Source organism: Schistocerca nitens, chromosome 2 (genome assembly GCF_023898315.1).
Source record: "Schistocerca nitens isolate TAMUIC-IGC-003100 chromosome 2, iqSchNite1.1, whole genome shotgun sequence".
In the NCBI taxonomy this organism is placed as follows: domain Eukaryota; kingdom Metazoa; phylum Arthropoda; class Insecta; order Orthoptera; family Acrididae; genus Schistocerca; species Schistocerca nitens.
This window is the reverse complement of record NC_064615.1, coordinates 1103747228-1103765652: the sequence shown is the minus strand read 5'-3', so window position 1 is coordinate 1103765652 and position 18425 is coordinate 1103747228. Positions and strand designations below refer to the sequence as shown.

General features: G+C 45.4%; 1 protein-coding gene across 1 annotated transcript in view; it reads right to left on the bottom strand.

The window, feature by feature from the left end:
* The window catches only part of LOC126235573 (MFS-type transporter SLC18B1-like), a 331857-nt gene extending 315025 nt beyond the window's left edge, over positions 1 to 16832 (bottom strand). Inside the window, exon 1 of the mRNA XM_049944291.1 lies at positions 16170 to 16832. Coding sequence (XP_049800248.1) covers positions 16170 to 16682 — 513 coding nt within the window. The 5' untranslated portion in view covers positions 16683 to 16832. The remainder of the gene's footprint in view (positions 1 to 16169) is intronic.
* Between the last annotated feature and the right edge of the window lie 1593 nt (positions 16833 to 18425).

The window sequence follows — 18425 nt, the reverse complement described above, 5'->3', positions numbered from 1 at the left end:
AAGATAGGGACACTACCATGATGCTGGTTGGTTGGTTGATTTAAAAGGGGGGGGGGGGGGGGGATCAAACTGTGGGGTCATCGGCCCATTGTTCCCAGTAAAATAATTACACAAGAGAAAAAAGGAAAAAAGGAGACATACAGCACAATAACAGGAGAAAGGAAGAACCAGAAGAACGACAACCAACACTACTATGGACAAAATAGGAAAAGAACTCCACAGAGAGAAGCAAGAAACTGGTAGAAGGTGTAAAAACAAGAGGGCAGATGACCGTGGCTAGCCAACCATGAGAATAGAGAGGAAAAGCCAGCCACTCTGTGACACATTAAAACATCCACCCTAAAAGCATTAGAGTGGAGAACACAAAGGGACAAAGGACATGAACTAAAACTTGCATAGAATAATAAAACCCACCATCACATATAAAACGTAAAACTAAATTAGCCGATGACGTGTTGTCAGCTAAAATTAATGGCAACGAGTCCGGTAACTGAAGAGTCCGTCGCAGGGCAGCCAAAGAAAGACAGCTCACCAAGATACGGACCACTGTCAGCCGGGCGCCCCACCAACACTGAGGTGGGTCATCATGGTGCAATGGTTCAAATGGCTCTGAGCACTATGGGACTTAACTGCTGTGGTCATCAGATCCCTAGAACTTAGAACTACTTAAACCTAACTAACCTAAGGACATCACACACATCCATGCCCGAGGCAGGATTTGAACCTGCGACCGTAGCCATCACGCGGTTCCAGACTGAAGCGCCTACAACCAAACGGCCACTCTGGCCGGCCATCATGGTGCAGAAGGTAGCCGTGTGTCACCCAGGCATGGCCAATGCAGAGCCAGCAGAGAACCACAGAGTCCCAGCGAGAGGCTGGACTGCCACACATTCGTAGTCTCCTTAATGGCAAGCAGTTTGTTGTGCGTGCTGAGATTATGCCATTGCAGCATAGTACTGAATGCAGATCACTTGCAGCGAAGCCGATCTCCATAAGCAGTTTCCACGTAGCCTTTTTGGCCAGCCTGTCGGCAAGTTCGTTGCGTGGGATTCCGACGTGACCTGGGGTTCAGACAAACACCACTGAACGATTGGACCATTCCAGGGCATAGATGGACTCCTGGATGGTCACTACCAAAGGATGACAAGGGTAGAAATAGCTTGTAGGCTGCTCAAGGAGTCAAAAAACAGAAGAAAGGACTCCCAAGGGCATGAACAGATGTGCTCATGAGCACGAGATACAGCCACCAGATCGGCAGCGAAAACACTGCAGCCAGTGGGCAAGGAATGCTGTACAATAAGTCCTCCATGGACATACATGAAGCCGATGTGACCATCAGCCATCGAGCCATCAGTGTATACCACTTCATGGCCTCGGTACACATCACGAATCGAGATGAAGTGGCAGTGGAGAGCTGCGGGGTTAACTGAGTCCTTAGGGCCATGTGAAAGGTCCAGGCGAAGCCGCGGCCTAGGTGGACACCATGGAGGTGTACATGAGTGAACCTCATACACAGGTGGTAAAGGCAAGGACTCCAGTTCGGAAAGAAGGGATTGGACATGAACTGCAATTGGAAGACCAGACCTGGCCCACGGATGCGGGAGATGAACCGTAATGGGCAGGAAAAGGAGACTGTGATTCAGATGCACAGGAGAACTATGAATGTGTGCAACGTAACTGGCCAGCAGTTGTGCATGCCTAACCTGCAATGGAGGGACTCCGGTCTCCACAAGGACGCTGGCTACTGGACTCACCCTAAATGCTCCTGTCACTAGGCGAACACTACAGCGATGCACTGGGTCGAGTAAATGTAATGCTAAGGGCACCGCCAAACCATAAACCAGACCCCCATAGTCAAGGCGGGATTGAACAAGGGCTCTGTAGGGCTACAGCAATGTAGAGCAATCTGCACCCCAGTTGGCGTTACTCAGGTAGAGGATGGTATTGAGGTGCTGCCAGCACTTCCGCTTAAGCTGACGAAGGTGAGTAAGTCAAGTCAATCGGGCATCGAAAAACAGTCCTAAGAATCGATATGTCTCCACTACAGTGAGTGGATCATCATGAAGGTAAAGTTCTGGTTCTGGATGAACGGTATGACTCTGACAAAGTTCATGACACACGACTTACTGGCCGAAAACTGGAAGCCGTGGGCGTGAGCCCATGACTGCGGCTTGTGGATGGCTCCTTGTAGGGGCACTGCTCAGCAACATCAGTGCTTGTGGAGCAGTGCGAAATGTAGAAGTCATCTGCATATAGAGAAGCTGAGATGGTCGGCCCTACAGCTGCTGCTAGACCAATAATGGAGACTAAAAATAGTGATACACTTAATACAGAGTCCTGCGGGACCACATTCTCCTGGATATGGGGGAATTACGGGAGGCACCAACTTGGACACGGAAAGTATGGAGCAACAGGAAATTCAGGATAAAAATCAGGAGCAGACCTCCGAGACCCCACCCGTATAATGTGGCAAGGATATGATATCAGTGATAGAGAACCCCTGGCAGAAGCCGCCCTGACATGGAGCCAATAGGTCACATGACTCCAGGACCCAACTGCCGACATACCATATGTTCCAGCAGCTTACAAACATTAGTGAGGCTGATAGGCCAATAGCTATCCACATCAAGCAGGTTTTTGCTGGGTTTGAGAACCAGAATAATGGTGCTCTCCCGCCACTGTAATGAAAAGACGCCATCACACCAGATGTGGTTGAAGATGACGAGGAGATGGCGCTTGAAGTCAGACGAGAAATGTTTAATCATCTGGCTGTGGATCCGATCAGGCACAGGAGCTGTATCGGGGCAATGTGCAAGTGCACTAACAAGGTCCCATTCCATAAATGGAGTGTTGTAGGTTTCACTGTGGTGTGTAGTGAACAAGAGGACTTTAGTTTCCATCCACCATTTGTGGGTGTGAAAGGCTGGGGTTTAGTTCTCCGATGCAGAGGATCAGGCAAAGTGCCCGGCAAAGTGCCCGGCAAAGTGCCCGGCAAAGTGCCCGGCAAAGTGCCCGGCAAAGTGCCCGGCAAAGTGCCCGGCAAAGTGCCCGGCAATCGCGTTTGCATCGGTACATAGCACGCCATTGATGGTTACACCAGGGACACCTGTTGGCGTCTGGTACCAAAAAAGACGTCTGATCTTCGTCCACGCTTGGGAAGGTGACGTATCGCACCCAATTATCGGCAGGTACCTCTCCCAATACTCCTGTCTCTGTCGTTTTATAATCTGGCATACACGGGCACAGAGCCGCTTAAAGGCTATCAGATGCTCTAGGAAAGGATGTCACTTATGTCACCTAGAGCTTGCCAACACTAATTTCCTCTGCGACTTTCAGCAACCACCAAGGAACTGCCTTGCGCTGGGGGCAACCTAAAGAGCAAGGGATCGCATTTTCTGCCACATAAATGATTGTGGTAGTCATCTGCTCAACCATCACATCAATGTTACCATGTGAGGCAGAGTCAACAGTGACATCAGAGGTGAACGTTTCCCAGTCCACCTTGTTTAGGCCGGTATTACACTATCAAATTTCTTTGTCAAAGATTTGATCAAAGATGTGATCAAATATTCCGTCAAATATATTTGACAGAGATCTTTGACATAGCACTAGAAGGGGTATTACACTGTCATCAAATTTTTCGTCGAAGTTCAAGATGGCTGACAACAACTTGTTATTAACCGCAGCAGTTGCACTTACCGCAATTAAATTGTGTGCACATGCGGAAAAGTTGTGGGGGATAAAAAGGAACCATACATACAAGGTTGTCAGTCTTTAATTCCTGGGATTACAACTTGATAATAAATTCAGTTGGGAGGAGCACACCACAGAACTGCAGAAGCGCCTTAACAAATCTGTATTTGCAATTCGAGTGTTAGCAGACATAGGCAACATAAAAATGAAAAAGCTTGCGTACTTTGCCTACTTTTATTCCATAATGTCGTATGGTATAATATTTTGGGGTAAATCGTAAAGTCAAACAAAAGTTTTCAGAGTCCAAAAGCGTGTAATACGTATTATTTGTGGAGTAAATTCACGGACACCCAGCAGAAACCTCTTCAAAGCACGGGGTATACTAACTACTGCCTCTCAGTATATTTACTCCTTAATGAAATTTGTCCTAAATAATATATGTCTTTTTCCAACAAACAACTCAGTTCATACATACAATACCAGGAACAAAAATGATCTGCACAAGGACTTTAAAGCCCTTACTTTAGTTTAAAAAGGGGTCAACTACTCAGGAACACTCATCTTCAATAATTTGCCAGCAAACATAAAAAATTTAGTTACAAATGAAGATCAGTTTAAAATAAGCCTGAAAGACTTACTAGTGGCCAATTCCTACTCCATTGATGAAATTTTTAATAGAAACAAATGTATTTATTCATACTATTAGTATTGTTATTTCAGCTTAAAAAAAATTGATGTGTTCCACATCCACGAGGATCTCCTCAGCACGAATCTATGGAACGAAAAACTAATCTAATCTGGGTGAAGCCGTGGGTTTTACGATAACACGATAAAAACATTCAACAAAGCTTGTTAGGGTCGCGTCGCGTCGCGTCGGGTCGGGCAGTAGAAAAAACCGCCACAATTCCACTGAATGATGACATCATTGTGAGACTGGGAAGGCATTCAACATTCAAGGAGGCAATTTAAGCATCAGGGTCACCTGCTGCCACCAACTTAGTGCCTGAAAAGTCTATACCCATTGTGTTTGAGGGTCCAACGAGATCTAGGTCCTCAATGGATGCCAGAATCTCCACCTCATCCGCATATGCAGAGCTTGTATGTAGCGGTGGTGTGGGTGCCACCACAATTCCCTTGGTCTTGGGGACCTTCTCTTTGCATTTTTCTCACTGCTCCTTGGGTTTCCCTGGCTGGGAGGACTTGACTGATTTAGTATCTGGGACTGGGGACGAGTGTGAAGCCCTATGACCAGCTGCTTTTGGGTGCTTCAGCCACTGGAGGGTGTCATCTTTCTCACTAGCAGAAACCTGGGAAGGGAGTGACCCAAGGGACCTCTTCCTATCGAGGATCCAAAGAAGACTTATGCTTCTAGAGCTCAGAAGTGGGGACTGATATCCCCGATGGTTGTGAGGTGTTGCTCCTGAAGTAGGTGGAGCAGAAGCAACAGGGAGGGATTGGTTGGTTGGTTTAAAAGAGGGGAAAAGGGACCAAACTATGAGGTCATCGACCCTTGTTCCTAATAAAACAATGCCACAAGTGGCAGAATAAAACAGGCGAGAAATATAACACAAAACAGAAAGAAAGGAAAGACCACAAGAACGAAGGAAAGGCAATGAACACCAAAAGGAACAAAAGGACAAGAAAACAACAGAGATGCAAGAAACAGTTAGAAGAAAGTAAAACAAGGAAGCGGATTGCAGTGGCTGGCCAACCACAAAAATAAAAAGGAAAAAGCCAGCCACCCTGCAACACATTAAAACCTCCACTATGGTGGAGGACACAGAGGGACAAAGGATATGTTCTAAAACTCAGATCGAATGATAAAACCCTCACGGATGAAACATAAAACCAAATCAGCCGATGAGACGTTGTCTGCTAAAATCAATGATAAAAAGTCCGGCAACCAAAGATGAAGTCACAGGGCAGCCAAAGAAGGACAGAGCAGAAGAATATGGGCCACTGTCAACGAGGCACCACACCGACACTGAGGTGGGTCTTCATGGCACAGGAGGTAGCCATGGGTCTCCCATGCATGGCCAATTTGGAGCCGGCAGAGAACCACAGAGTCCCTGTGAAAGGCCCTCATCGAGGACTTCCACACATTTGTGGACTCCTTGATGGCTTGCAGTTTGTTGTGCATTCTGAGATTTTGCCATTCCGTCTCCCACAGCTGAAAAACCTTGCGGCGTAATAACAAACACAGGTCAGTTGCGGGGATGCCCATCTCCAGAAGTGGTTTCCGTGTAGCCTGTTTGGCCAGCCTGTCAACAAGTTCATTTCCTGGGATTCCGACATGACCAGGGGTCCATACGACCACCACTGAACGAGTGGTCTGTTCCAGAGCATAGATGGACTCCTGGATGGACACTACCAAAGGATAAGGGTAGCAGTGTTTGATAGTTTTCAGGCTGCTCAAAGAGTCAGTACATAAAAGAAAAGACTCCCCAGGGCATAAAAGGAGATACTGGAGTGCACAAGAAATGGCCACCAGTTCTGCAGGGAATACACTGCATCCATTGGGTAAGGAATGCTGTTCAATATGGCCACCGTGAACGTAGGCAAAGCAAACGTGACCATCAGCCATCGAGCCACCCGTGTAAACCACTTCAGAGCCCCGGAACACGTCAAGAATCAAGAGGAAGTGACACTGGAGAGCCACAGGGTTAACGGAGCCCTTAGGGCCACGTGAAAGGTTCAGACAAAGCTGTGGCCAAGGCGTACACCATGGAGGCATACATGAATGGACTGCAAGTAGAGTTGGTGAATGGAAGGACTCCAGAGTTTGGAGAGAAGGGACTGCACGCGAACTGCAATCATTAGCTCCGACCTGGGCTGCCAATGCGGGAGATGGACTGCCGCAGGTGGGAAAAGGAGACGGTAATTTGGATACCCAGGAGAGAGAACTATGAATGTGTGCTGCATAACTGGTGAGCAGTTGTGCATGTCTGATTTGCAATGGAGGGACCTCAGCCTCCACCAGTACACTCGTCACCAGATGCGTCCCAAAAGCTCCTGTCACCAGTCGAACCCTCAGTGGGGCACAGGGGCGAGTAAATGCAACATTGAGGGCGCTGCCGAACCATAAACCACACTCCCAAGTCAATTCGGGATTGGACAAGGGCTCTGTAGAGCCACAGCAGTGTAGAGCGATCTGCACCACAATTGGTGTTGCTCAGGCAACAGAGGGCATTGAGGTGCTGCCAGCCCTTCTGTTCAAGCTGACAAAGATGAGGAAGCCAAGTCAATCGAGCATTGAAAACCAGTCCTAAGAATCGATATGTCTCCACTACAGTGAGTGGATCATCATCGAGGTAAAGTTCTGGGTCCGAATGAACGGTATGACGCCGACAGAAGTGTATGAAACACGACTTTGTGGCTGAAAACTGGAAGCCGTAGGCTAGTGCCCATGACTGTATCTTGTGAATGGCTCCCTGTAGGTGACGCTCAGCAACATCAGTACTGGGGCAGCAGTACAAAATCTAGAACTCATCTGCTTACAGAGAAGGTGAGGAGGAGGGCCCGACAACTGACAGCTGCTGCTAGACCATTAATAGCCACTAAAAATAGAGAGAGATTCAATACAGAGCCCAGGGGGACCCCATTCTTCTGGATATGGATGTAACTATGAGAGGCACCAACTTGGACACAAAGTATGGAGCGACAGGAAGTTTTGGATAAAAATCCACAGTGGGCCCCAGAGACCCCACTCCTACAATGTGGCAAGGATATGATGTCGCTAGGTCATGTCGTATGCTTTACGTAAGTCAAAAAAGACTGCACCAGGTGTTGCCGTCTGGAAAAGGCTATTCAGGTGGCAGACTGGAGGGACACAAGATTATCAGTGGTAGAGCGACCCTGGTTGAAGATGCCCTGAGGTGGAGCCAGTAGGCCACGTGACTCCAGGACCCGACTCAACCCAACCGCCGACATACCATACGTTCCAGCAGCTTACAAACAACGTTGGTGAGGCTCACGGGCTGATAGCTATCCACATCAAGCGGGTTTTTACTGGGTCCAAGCACTGGAATGATGATGCTCTCCCTCCACTGTGATGGAAAGATGCCTTTGCACCAGATCCGGTTGAAGATGACGAGGAGATATCACTTGTAGTCAGACAAGAGATGATTAATCATCTGACTGTGGTTCTGATCAGGTCCAGGAGCTGTGTCGGGGCAACGCACAAAGGCACTGAGGAGCTCCCACTCTGTAAATGGGGTGTTATAGGGTTCACTGTGGCGTGTAGTAAACGAGATGACTGTCCTTTCCATCCACCCTTTGAGAGTGCAAAATGCTGGAAGTAATTCTCCAAAGCAGAGGTGGGAGCATAGTGCTCAGCAAAGTTGTCAGCAATTGTGTTTGTGTCGGTAGATAACACACCATTTATGTTAACACCGGGAACACCTGTTAGGGTCTGGTACCCAAAAATCAATTTGATCTTTGCCCAAACTTGGGAAGACGACATATGACACCCAGTGGTTGAGACTTATCTCTCCCAACACACTATTTTTGATAAGCTGGCGAATGCGGGCATGGAGCCGTATAAAGGCTATAGGTGCTCCAGGGAAGGGTGCCACTTATGCCACTGCAGAGCTTGCCTACACTCCTTCATTGCTTCAGCGACTTCCGGCGACCACCAAGGGACCGCCTTTCACCAGCGCACACTTAAAGAGCGAGGTTTTCTGCCACAGAAACAATTGTTGTAGTCACCTGCTTAACCATCACATCAGTGTTACCGTGTGGGGAATATTCAATGGTGAGAGCAGAGGTGAAAGCACACCAGTCTGCCTTGTTTAGAGCCCATCTGGGCAGGCGTCCATGGGCCTGATGCCGGGGAAGTGACAGGAAGGTGGGGAACTGGTCACTACCATACAGATCATCTTGTGCTCTCCAGTGGATAGACATGGGAAGGCCAGGACTGTGAACCGAGAGATCAATGGCCGAATATGTGTCATGTACCACACTGAAATGTGTGGGGGCATCTGTATTTAAGAGGCACAGGTCGAATAGAGAAAGTAATGTTTTGACAACTCTGCATCAGCCAGTAAGCACGGTGCCACCCCACAAGGCGTTCTGAGCGTTAAAACATCCCAGAAGTAGGAAAGGTTTAGGGAGTTAATCAGTTCAGCCGATGCGTTCAGGGGTGCTGCACCATCTTGAGGAAGATGTACATTGCAGACAGTTATTTCCTGTGTCGTCCTTATCCTGACAGCCACAGCTTCAAGAGGGGTTTGAAGGGGTGCAGGTTCACTGCATACTGAGTTCAGGACGTAGAAGCAAACTCCACCTGACACTCTATAATAGTCACTACAGTTCTTGTAATATCCCCTACAGCCAGGGAGGACAGTGGTCTGCATTTCAGGAACAAGGTTTCCTGAAGGGCAATGCAGTATGCAGCTGTACAGCTGAAGAGTTGCCATAGCTCAGCCAAGTGCCAGAAAAAACTGCCACAATTCTGCTGGAGGATGACATTGTCGTGAGGCTGGGAAGGCATGAAGTGCACAAGATGGTTGGTTATGCCTCAGGGTCACCTGCTGCCACCGACTTACTTCCTGAACAGGCTATATCCATTGTCTCTGAAGTGCCTGGCAAGATCTAGGTTTTGAGCGGATGCCACAATCTTCGTCTCATCCTCAGACGCAGAGCTTGTAGGCAGAGTTGGTGTGGGTACCACCGCAACTGCCTTGGTATTGGAGGTCTTCTTTCTGGATTTCTCTGGCTTATTCCTTGGGTTTCTCTGGCTGGGAGGGCTTCACTGATCCAGTCTCCGGAACTGAGAATGAGTGTGAATCCCTATGACCAGCTGCTTTTGGGCACTTTAGCCACCAGAGGGTGTCATCATTGCCACTAGCAGAAACCTGGGAAAGGGGTTACCCAAGGGACCCCTTCCTAGCGAGAGGAGCCTAAAAAAGGCGTACGCTTCTCCAGCTGAAAAGTGAGGACTGGTTGGGGGAACAGTGCTCCCGAGGTAGGTGGTGCAGGAGCAAAAGGGACAAGGGACGGTAGTGTTTCTCCCCCCCCCCCCCTCACGCCATCAAGGAGGCAGGTGTAGCCGACTGGAACTCACAGAACTGATGGGACTACAACCGTTTTCTTACAAGGGAACCTCCCCATCGCACCCCCCTCAGATTTAGTTATATGTTGGCACAGTGGATAGGGCTTGAAAAACTGAACACAGATTACTCAAGAAAACAGGAAGAAGTTGTGTGGAACTATGAAAAAAATAAGCAAAATATTCAAACTGAGTAGTCCACGCGTAAGATAGGCAACATCAAGGATACTATGAGTTCAGGAGCGCCGTGGTCCCGTGGCTAGCATGAGCAGCTGCGGAACGAGAGGTCCTTGGTTCAAGTCTTACCTCGAGAAAAAAGTTTACTTTCTTTAATGTCGCAAAGTTGTGATCTGTCCATTCGTTCATTGACATCTCTGTTCACTGTAATAAGTTTAGTGTCTGTGTTTTGCGACCGCACCGCAAAACCATGCGATTAGTAGACGAAAGGACGTGTGTCTCCAATGGGAACCGAAAACATTTGATCGCAAGGTCATAGGTCAACCGATTCGTCCACAGGAAAACACGTCTGATATATTCTATACGACACTGGTGACGGCATGTGCGTCACATGACAGGAATATGTTGTCGATCCAGCTAACTTGTACACTTGGCGAATGGATAAAAAGATTCTTCTACCTTGCCCGATTTAGGTTTTCTTGTGGATGTGATAATCACTCCCAAAAAAGTGATGAAAACATAAGACTTTGTCACATAAACTGCAACAAATGAATGCGACAGTTTCACAGTCGCACAGTTTTCCCTGTGCTCTGTCAAAACATATGTTTTTAACGTTTTCAAATTTTTCCGTGTGTAGACTGTCAAATCCTGCATATGTCCAAGCAAATCTGAACATGTCCTGGAATTTTGGAGAGCGAAGTTGATTGTGTGTGAGTGCCTGATGTCTGATAATTGTCTGAAAATAAAAAATTAAACTTTTCACTTGAGGGACGACTTGAACCAAGGACCTTTCGCTCCGCAGCTGCTCACGCTAACCACGAGACCGCAGCGCTCCTGAGCTCACACTGTCCTTGAAGGTGCTTACCTTGCACATGGACTACTCAGTTTGTATATTTTGCTTATTTTTTTCATAGTTCCACACAACTTCTTCCTGTTTTCTCGATTGATCTGTGTTCAGGTTTTCAAGGCCTATCCACTGTGCCAACTTATAACTAAATCTGAGGGGGGTGCGATGGCGAGGTTCCATTGTTAGCGGCGGCATAAGAAGAGGTCATAGCCATGAATGTACATGCTCAAATTTACTCTTGGCTTCAGTGTAGGTCATTCGGTTCAGGGTCTTGTATCCCATGATTTTCCTTTCTCGCTGTAAAATACTGCAGTCTGGTGAGCAAGGGGAATGATGCTCTCCGCAGCTGACACACATGGGAGGCGGGGCACATGGATTACTGGGATGGGATGGATGTCCAAAATCTCAACATGTGATGCTAGAAGTACAGCGGGAAGACATATGCCCGAACTTCCAGCACTTAAAGCTCCGCATTGGGGGAGGGATATAAGACTTGACATCACAGCAGTAGACCATCACCATGACCTTCTCGGGTAATGTGTCACCCTTGAAGGCCAAATTGAAGGCACCGGTGGCAACCTGATTATCCCTCGGACCCCGATGGATGTGCCGGACGAAATGAACTCCTCGTCACTAAGTCGGTGCGCAGCTCGTCGTCAGACTGCAAAAGAAGGTCCCTGTGGAATATAACACCTTGGACCACATTTATGCTCTTATGAGGTGTGATTGTAACGGAAACATCCACCAGCTTGTCACAAGCGAGTAATGCCTGTGACTGGGCAGAGGATGCTGTTTTTATCAAGACTGACCTTGATCGCATTTTGGACAAATCCTCCACCTCCCCAAACTTGTCCTCTAAATGCTCTACAAAAACTGAGGCTTCATAGAAACAAAGGAATCCCCATCAGCTCTCATACATACGAGGTACCGGTGCGAATAAAGTTTGCTGCCATCCTTAGCCTGATGTTCCTCCCACAGTGTGGCCAGGGAGGGGAACAATTTAGGATCGTACTTCCTTGCATTGTACTGAGACTTGGAATGCTTAGAGACTGCTGGCGTTTTATCAACAGCAAGTGATGACATGGTACACTTCATCACGCGTCATCCACCCTGATGCCACCCACTCCAACCAGGGGACCTCCCCCTCCCCACAGGAGCCACCCAGCTGTAGCAATGGCCACCTGGCGGAATGGCCATTGCCAGGAGTCCCAATGACCCAAGGTGACTGGCATCTACTCCTTGACATATGTGGGGAGTTAACAACACAGGCAACAGCAGAGTAATCCCTGTGTAGTCAGGGGGCTACAACCAACAGGGTACATGGTGGCTCCACCACAACGGACTGGCTACCGTGCTGGATATGAAGTGTAAAGAATTCCATGGTCATCGTCGGCACAGAAAACGACACTGCATAGTGGGTGGAGGAAACGCACCCAAGAAGGTGCCCTCACCCAAGATATGGAGGATGAGTGGGACTGCAATGCCTCGACGAGAATGCGGGCTAAAGATCTCAATGCATGATGGACACAATGCACCATGTAAGGCAACCTTCCCCAAGTGCTCGCTCTTTGGGAAAATCCTACAGGGGACCATCACATGAAGGCCAAAAGGTGTGAGATTCCTTTTAGTCGCCTCTTATGACTGGCAGGAATACCTCGCGCCCATTCTAACTCCCAGGCCCGCAGGGGGGTGTAGAGCATGACCTTAACCTTCTCTGGGAGAATATTCCCTTCAAAAGCCAACATAGAGGCACATGTATCCTTATGGTTATTCCTGAGTGATTTTTGTATATGTTTGATAAAATGTACATCTCACCACTGGGATTAGGCCATAGTTTCTCATCCATTTGGAGAATAAGAAGTCAGAAGTTTTGTGTGGGGGCAATGGCTTCAGGTATGACATGTACACAATCATATGCCTGAAGAGCTGTAGATTGTGCAACAGAGGAAGTTATACTTAAATACGAACCATTTCACATTTTCCTCAGAGACTTAACTTCCCCAAATCTGTCTTCAATGTTTGCAACAACAAATAACGGTTTTGTTGCAGTAAAAGTAACCCCATCACTCTGTATACAGACCAAGTACTGGGTGAAATATTTTGCTCTCAGAAATGTCCAACGTTGTACACAGGGAAGAGAATGTCGTTGGTCATATCTCTCTGCCTTATAATAATCTTTTTCATCTGAAGAGACTGCTGGGGCCATTAGGCTACCAGGCTGAGTTTTGGGTGTAGTACCTTTGCAAGAAAGGAATGGTGCAAAGAAATAAGGCAAAAGAGGTGGAATATACACCACACTATGTGACCTTCCCTGCAGAATATGCACTTCTGTAAAATTTCGAAAAGCACCAAGTCAGACCCAGCAAGTGGACCATAGCTAAGAATGAAAAGTTACACAATGCTGGAAGGGAAGAAAGTGAATGCTCAAAATCACAAACCAGAACTCATACTAAGAAGACCATCCAATGGAAAGGCAGAGGCAGAGAGGTAAAAAAAAGATACTAGAAGGATAGAGTTGCAGTACGGCAGGAAGGAGGGCTGCAAACCCTGTGGTCCCATGGGTGCATGTAGTTGCAAAAATGTCAGTCCCACCCTCCCTGTGGAGGGGAGGGAGGGAAGTATGTTGGATTGTGGTTGGTAGGTATTCGTGAAGTTTGTTTCACCCACATTGGTGAGGTTAGGCTTTTCATATTTGTTACACAAGTGAGTTTTGGTTTTGCGGTACTGCAAACGTCATTTGAGCTGATAGGCCAAGTGCTGGGTTAAATACTGGATTCATCAAGTTGTGTGGGGTTTTGAGTTATCATGAATTTTGTTTGAGCTTCATTGAAATTTCTGTTACCAGTCCCATAGGAGCAATATGTAGGAGGTGGCAGTTATTTCCTAAGTTCCTCCCTCAATGCAGGGGTCTTCATACTTTGTGAGTAGGTTTTCAAAGATTCAGTACCACTTGTTACTCTTCTTTGGTATGAGTCCCACACACTTCAACAGAATTTTGATATGAAACACACAAGCATTTTTCAAGCAATCTAATATGTAGTCTGAATGCATTTTCCTAGTATCCTAACCATGAACTGAAATTTGCCACTTGCACTCCCTCCTCCCCCCCCCCCCCAAAAAAAGGGAGACAGGGAGAGAGAATAAAAAAATCTTTTAACAGAAAGAACTGTAGCATAGCCTAATATTTATATTCATGCAATATGTGAATGCGCTTGCCTATATTTAAAGCACTTTCATCATAAAACTAAAACTGCAAGGTAAATTCAGCAAATATATGTAAGATAATCATGAGTCTCCAAAGAATATTTTGATGCATATTATCCACATATATGGTACATGAACTATGCAAGATGCAAGGTGGTCTAGCTCTTAACTTTTAACGCCTCTTGCTTCATCTACAATTGAGCCTATGTGATCATTCCGCTTATCCCCTCATGTTGGCACTTGTTTGAGTTGAATGATCCCAACTGTAACTCCTACTGTAGTGTAGATCAGAAACCAAAACCACTTCGAGAAATTTATTTAGTTAGCAACAGCTCTAAAGAAAAACAAAGAATAAACATCTAACTCTCAAAATCAGTTACTCTTCCAAGGAATAAACAATGCAACTCACAGGTTGGTCTCTTGTTCCCACATGGCTCCCCCTTAAAGTGCAGAGCATCTGGGATGTAGGGGTGCCTGAATTTGACTTATCATCCAGCTCTTGTGCGGATGACCAGTCGTCGTGTCAGTGTGACTGGTTGTTCTGTAGTCCTCTAGCATCTTGGCACTCTCTCTTCAGTTCAACTGGGTGTAGGCTCACCTGACCCTCGGTCATCCTGAACTGAAGAGACAATGCAAAGATGCCAGAGAACTACAGAAAAACCTGTCACACCTGTCATCACACTGACAACAAGTAGTCATTCGTACAATAGCTGGACGCCAATTCACCCCTACATCGCAGGTGCTCCTATGTCTTTCATTTTGTGAAGTGCAAAATTCTACATTCCTGAAGATCTAAAGCATCATCTGCAAAAAGTATGGGTTACTAATATATTGTATGACAGTTGATTAATATATATCACACACACAATAAGGATCCCAACATAATTCCCTGGCTCACACCCTACGTCATTTCTATGTATGTTGATCAGTATCTAGCCAAAATAACATGCTGCTCTCCCTACCAAAAATACCTCAATCCAGTCATAATTTCATTTCACTATATTTCTCAAATTAAAGCTGTGTGCTAAACTAGGATCTGTGCCTTTTTCAGATAGAGGGCAACTAACTACCCCATCCAAACACCCTTCATTGCTTTAATTGGTCATATGATCTCCCAAACACTTCAATAGCTCTCCTACACTGCTATGAGATAAACAGTTTCAGGAAACAGGTACAGCAGGTGAGTGCCTTGCCCTCAGCTTCAAAGTTGTTGCTCAAGTGTAGAGAATAAGGAAAAGAGCTTTGCAGATCTTGAAAGGCAAGTTGCAAATTCCTAGTAAGTTGATGCTTTGAGCTGAGGTGTAATTTGTATGGCACTGTTGTCTGGGTTTGATTCCTGGTCCCACATTTAGGTGTCTTGTCACATACAGACAACACAAAAACACTCTGCAGAAGGTAAGAAAACTCATATGAGACCTGAGTTTTTCCTAGCGTATATAAGGTTCAATAACTTAAGGGAATGGTGATGTTGACATGTTCTTTTGCCTTGAAAATTACACGGTGTGTACCAGTCAAAATGTCGGCAGTTGTCAACTTCACCTGGTTGCATTCTCATAGGTTATTTGAATAAGAGTACTCATTGTACAGTTATTATAACATTAGGAAATTCTTAAGTTGCACTACTATTCATCTGGCAAGTGCACAAATCTATGAAGGAGTCCAGGTGGCATAAAACATGCTACACAAGACATAGCCAACCTCTACAGTTAGGGTTTCCTCTCTACACATTACTCTCCTGTATATAAGGTTACCATTTTTATTAATCCATTTACCTCAAATGTCCTATTTGTCTGATAATTAGATTTTCAAATTCTATAATAAACTCTTGTGATTCACATTGTTTGTGAGATCAGTGTTATTTCACAAATTGTGATACAGGGTGAAAAAATTAAGAGATAGCAAACTACTTAGCAAAGCATGCATGCCAATCACTGTAGTTTTAAGTATGTTATCAGTGCTCAAAGAAGTCACATGACAACACACCTTTCAACATGTTTCATGTTTTTTATTTTATACCATACTTGGGTAAATCAGTTGTTACAATATGCACAAATTATTGTTTCATAAATGAAAAATTCCAACAAACCAGAATAGCATTAAATTATTATCAGCAAAACGACATATACTTGAATATTTGTGTAGCATGCTTACTTTTACTTCATCGCAGCTGCTAACATTTTTCAAAGAATCTAAACAAACCTCTTTAGGGAAAAAGGGTGCCATGATCGACATAGAACAGAAGCTCGTGAAGTCGACTAATGCCAACGACGTCAGTGTCAATTTCTGCATACGAGTGAAGTTTCTCAGGGAACCAGAACGCGAGCTCTTATGTGCTAACAACAAGCGGTCTCTGATGCACCGGATTTCACCAGCAGTATACTTCACTTGTTGAAATGTCGATAGAGACTGACTTCTGATATACTTCCTCACGTTTCCAGATTCTTCAGTTCTTATTATTTCTCTTCTCCAGTGACTGTCAAACTCACGAGATGTGGAGTCCATTGTCACTAGTGTAGCGTCGGCACTGTGTGCCACATTCCTACCTATCATCGCACCACACCCATTGAAATTAAAGTTTTTTTCGGACCCTAGCGAATCACTGTCTCTATCTGAATTACCTTCCAAATCATCGGAATCATCTGTACCAACTGAAATTTCAGACGTAACACCATACACATCAGAGTACAAAACGGAAATATCAAAACTCGCCATAATTATACGATACAGTGAAGCACACAGTAACTCCACACATTCAATTTCACTGAGTTTCACATCCAGCACCACGATTCACGTGCCTTCTATAACCGATTGAAATACTAAACATTTTCGCACACGCAAATAGCAGACGACATCAGCCTACTGTGGTACTGTACTGCATAACAGCGTTGCCAACCTCAGAAGAGAAAATTATGGCATTTTGTACTTAAAATCATCGTTTTTATCTAAAATTACCGCACATTGAAAAATCTTAAAACACAAAAATAATAACGCTGATAATACAACGTGCACAATACTTGTTTTCAATCGCGAGTAGCAAAGTCTTCATTTCTTAAAATTTTTATCAATAAAATATGAGATTTACGAACGAAAACAACATGACTTTGGCGACAGCGAAACACGGGACCTGACGCAATTCACAGAAGTTACCACATTCAGTTGATGGCGTTGTTACTATTACGAATTTTACGGTAGTCTGCTATTACTTCGAACACGAAATTTTTTGCGGGCGGGAAGGTGTGTGTTTGACTGTTTGTCATTGTTTTCGTCATGATTGTGATGCTCCAGAGAACAATAGTAGAAACTCGGCCATTCAGCCAAATACTTCGCGGTACTATGATTTGTTAGACACGAAAATCGGATTGAAAAATGGTTATAGAAAAGTTGCAGGTGCAGTGTTGTACTGATGAGCGTTATAAACAGCAGAATTAGTTTCTTAAGCCCGGTCCACACGCAACTATCTGTCTGCGCAGACATTGGCGCAGATGTCTGTACATGCAAAATATCGCTGCAAATGTGGTGTGTTCACGCGACACAAACCCCAATCTACTATTCGCGCGCCATCTGTCGGTGTAGAAAAGAAATATCAGTGGCAAGCGACTACGCTCCCCGTAAACGTCAAAAATGTAATTCAGTTATTCTGAAATATTGAAATGGAGGAAGTTCTGTTGTGGTCTGTGTTCGCAACTTGTGTTGCAAAAAACATTCAGACCAACCGCAGGAAACAGAGAAAGCGGTCAAAATGGTGTAGACAGTGGATGCTAAAGCGAAAGCAGTGTTCTCACGTACTTTTACTGCGAGAGTTGCAGGGCGAACCTGCTTTGTTTTACATTACCTCGTGTTCCATTTCCTGGCTCATTGACACTCCAATTTCATCTTCAATTGTACTCCTGCTTGGTCTTGGCGTTTCTTGATCACTAAGAAAGCCAAGAAGATCAAAATACCATAACGTTGGCTGGTATACTTGATCTACTCTTACACCAGATCATCTAGATTTCTGAACTTTGGATAACTCTTTTTCGGTAAACAGTTTGCTGGCAGACTTAATTTACTTGACTTGCCTTCATGAATTCATCCTTCAGGACAGCGTAAATAGCTTCACATGTGTTGGGTATTACTTTACTCAACACTTGTTTCGATATTGCAGTTGAAAATTCCAAATCCTTGTAGCTCCTTCCTGTTGCTAGGAATCTTAATGTTACCGCCAGCCGTTCATGAGGAGAAATTGCCCTTCTCATGCAAGTATTTTTTCTCATAATATGAGGGGTTACTAGCTTTAAGAGATAATTATAAGTTTCGGCATCTATCCGCAAATAATTTCGCCAGCTCGCAACGAATTTTTTTTTTATTACCGTTTCTCTGTTTGCCGAGGCGTCAAGTGCCCGTAATTTTTCAATTAGAGCATTGTATGCTGCTGTCTTTTTTTCTCGCTAACTATATTCTTTACTTTTAATCTTC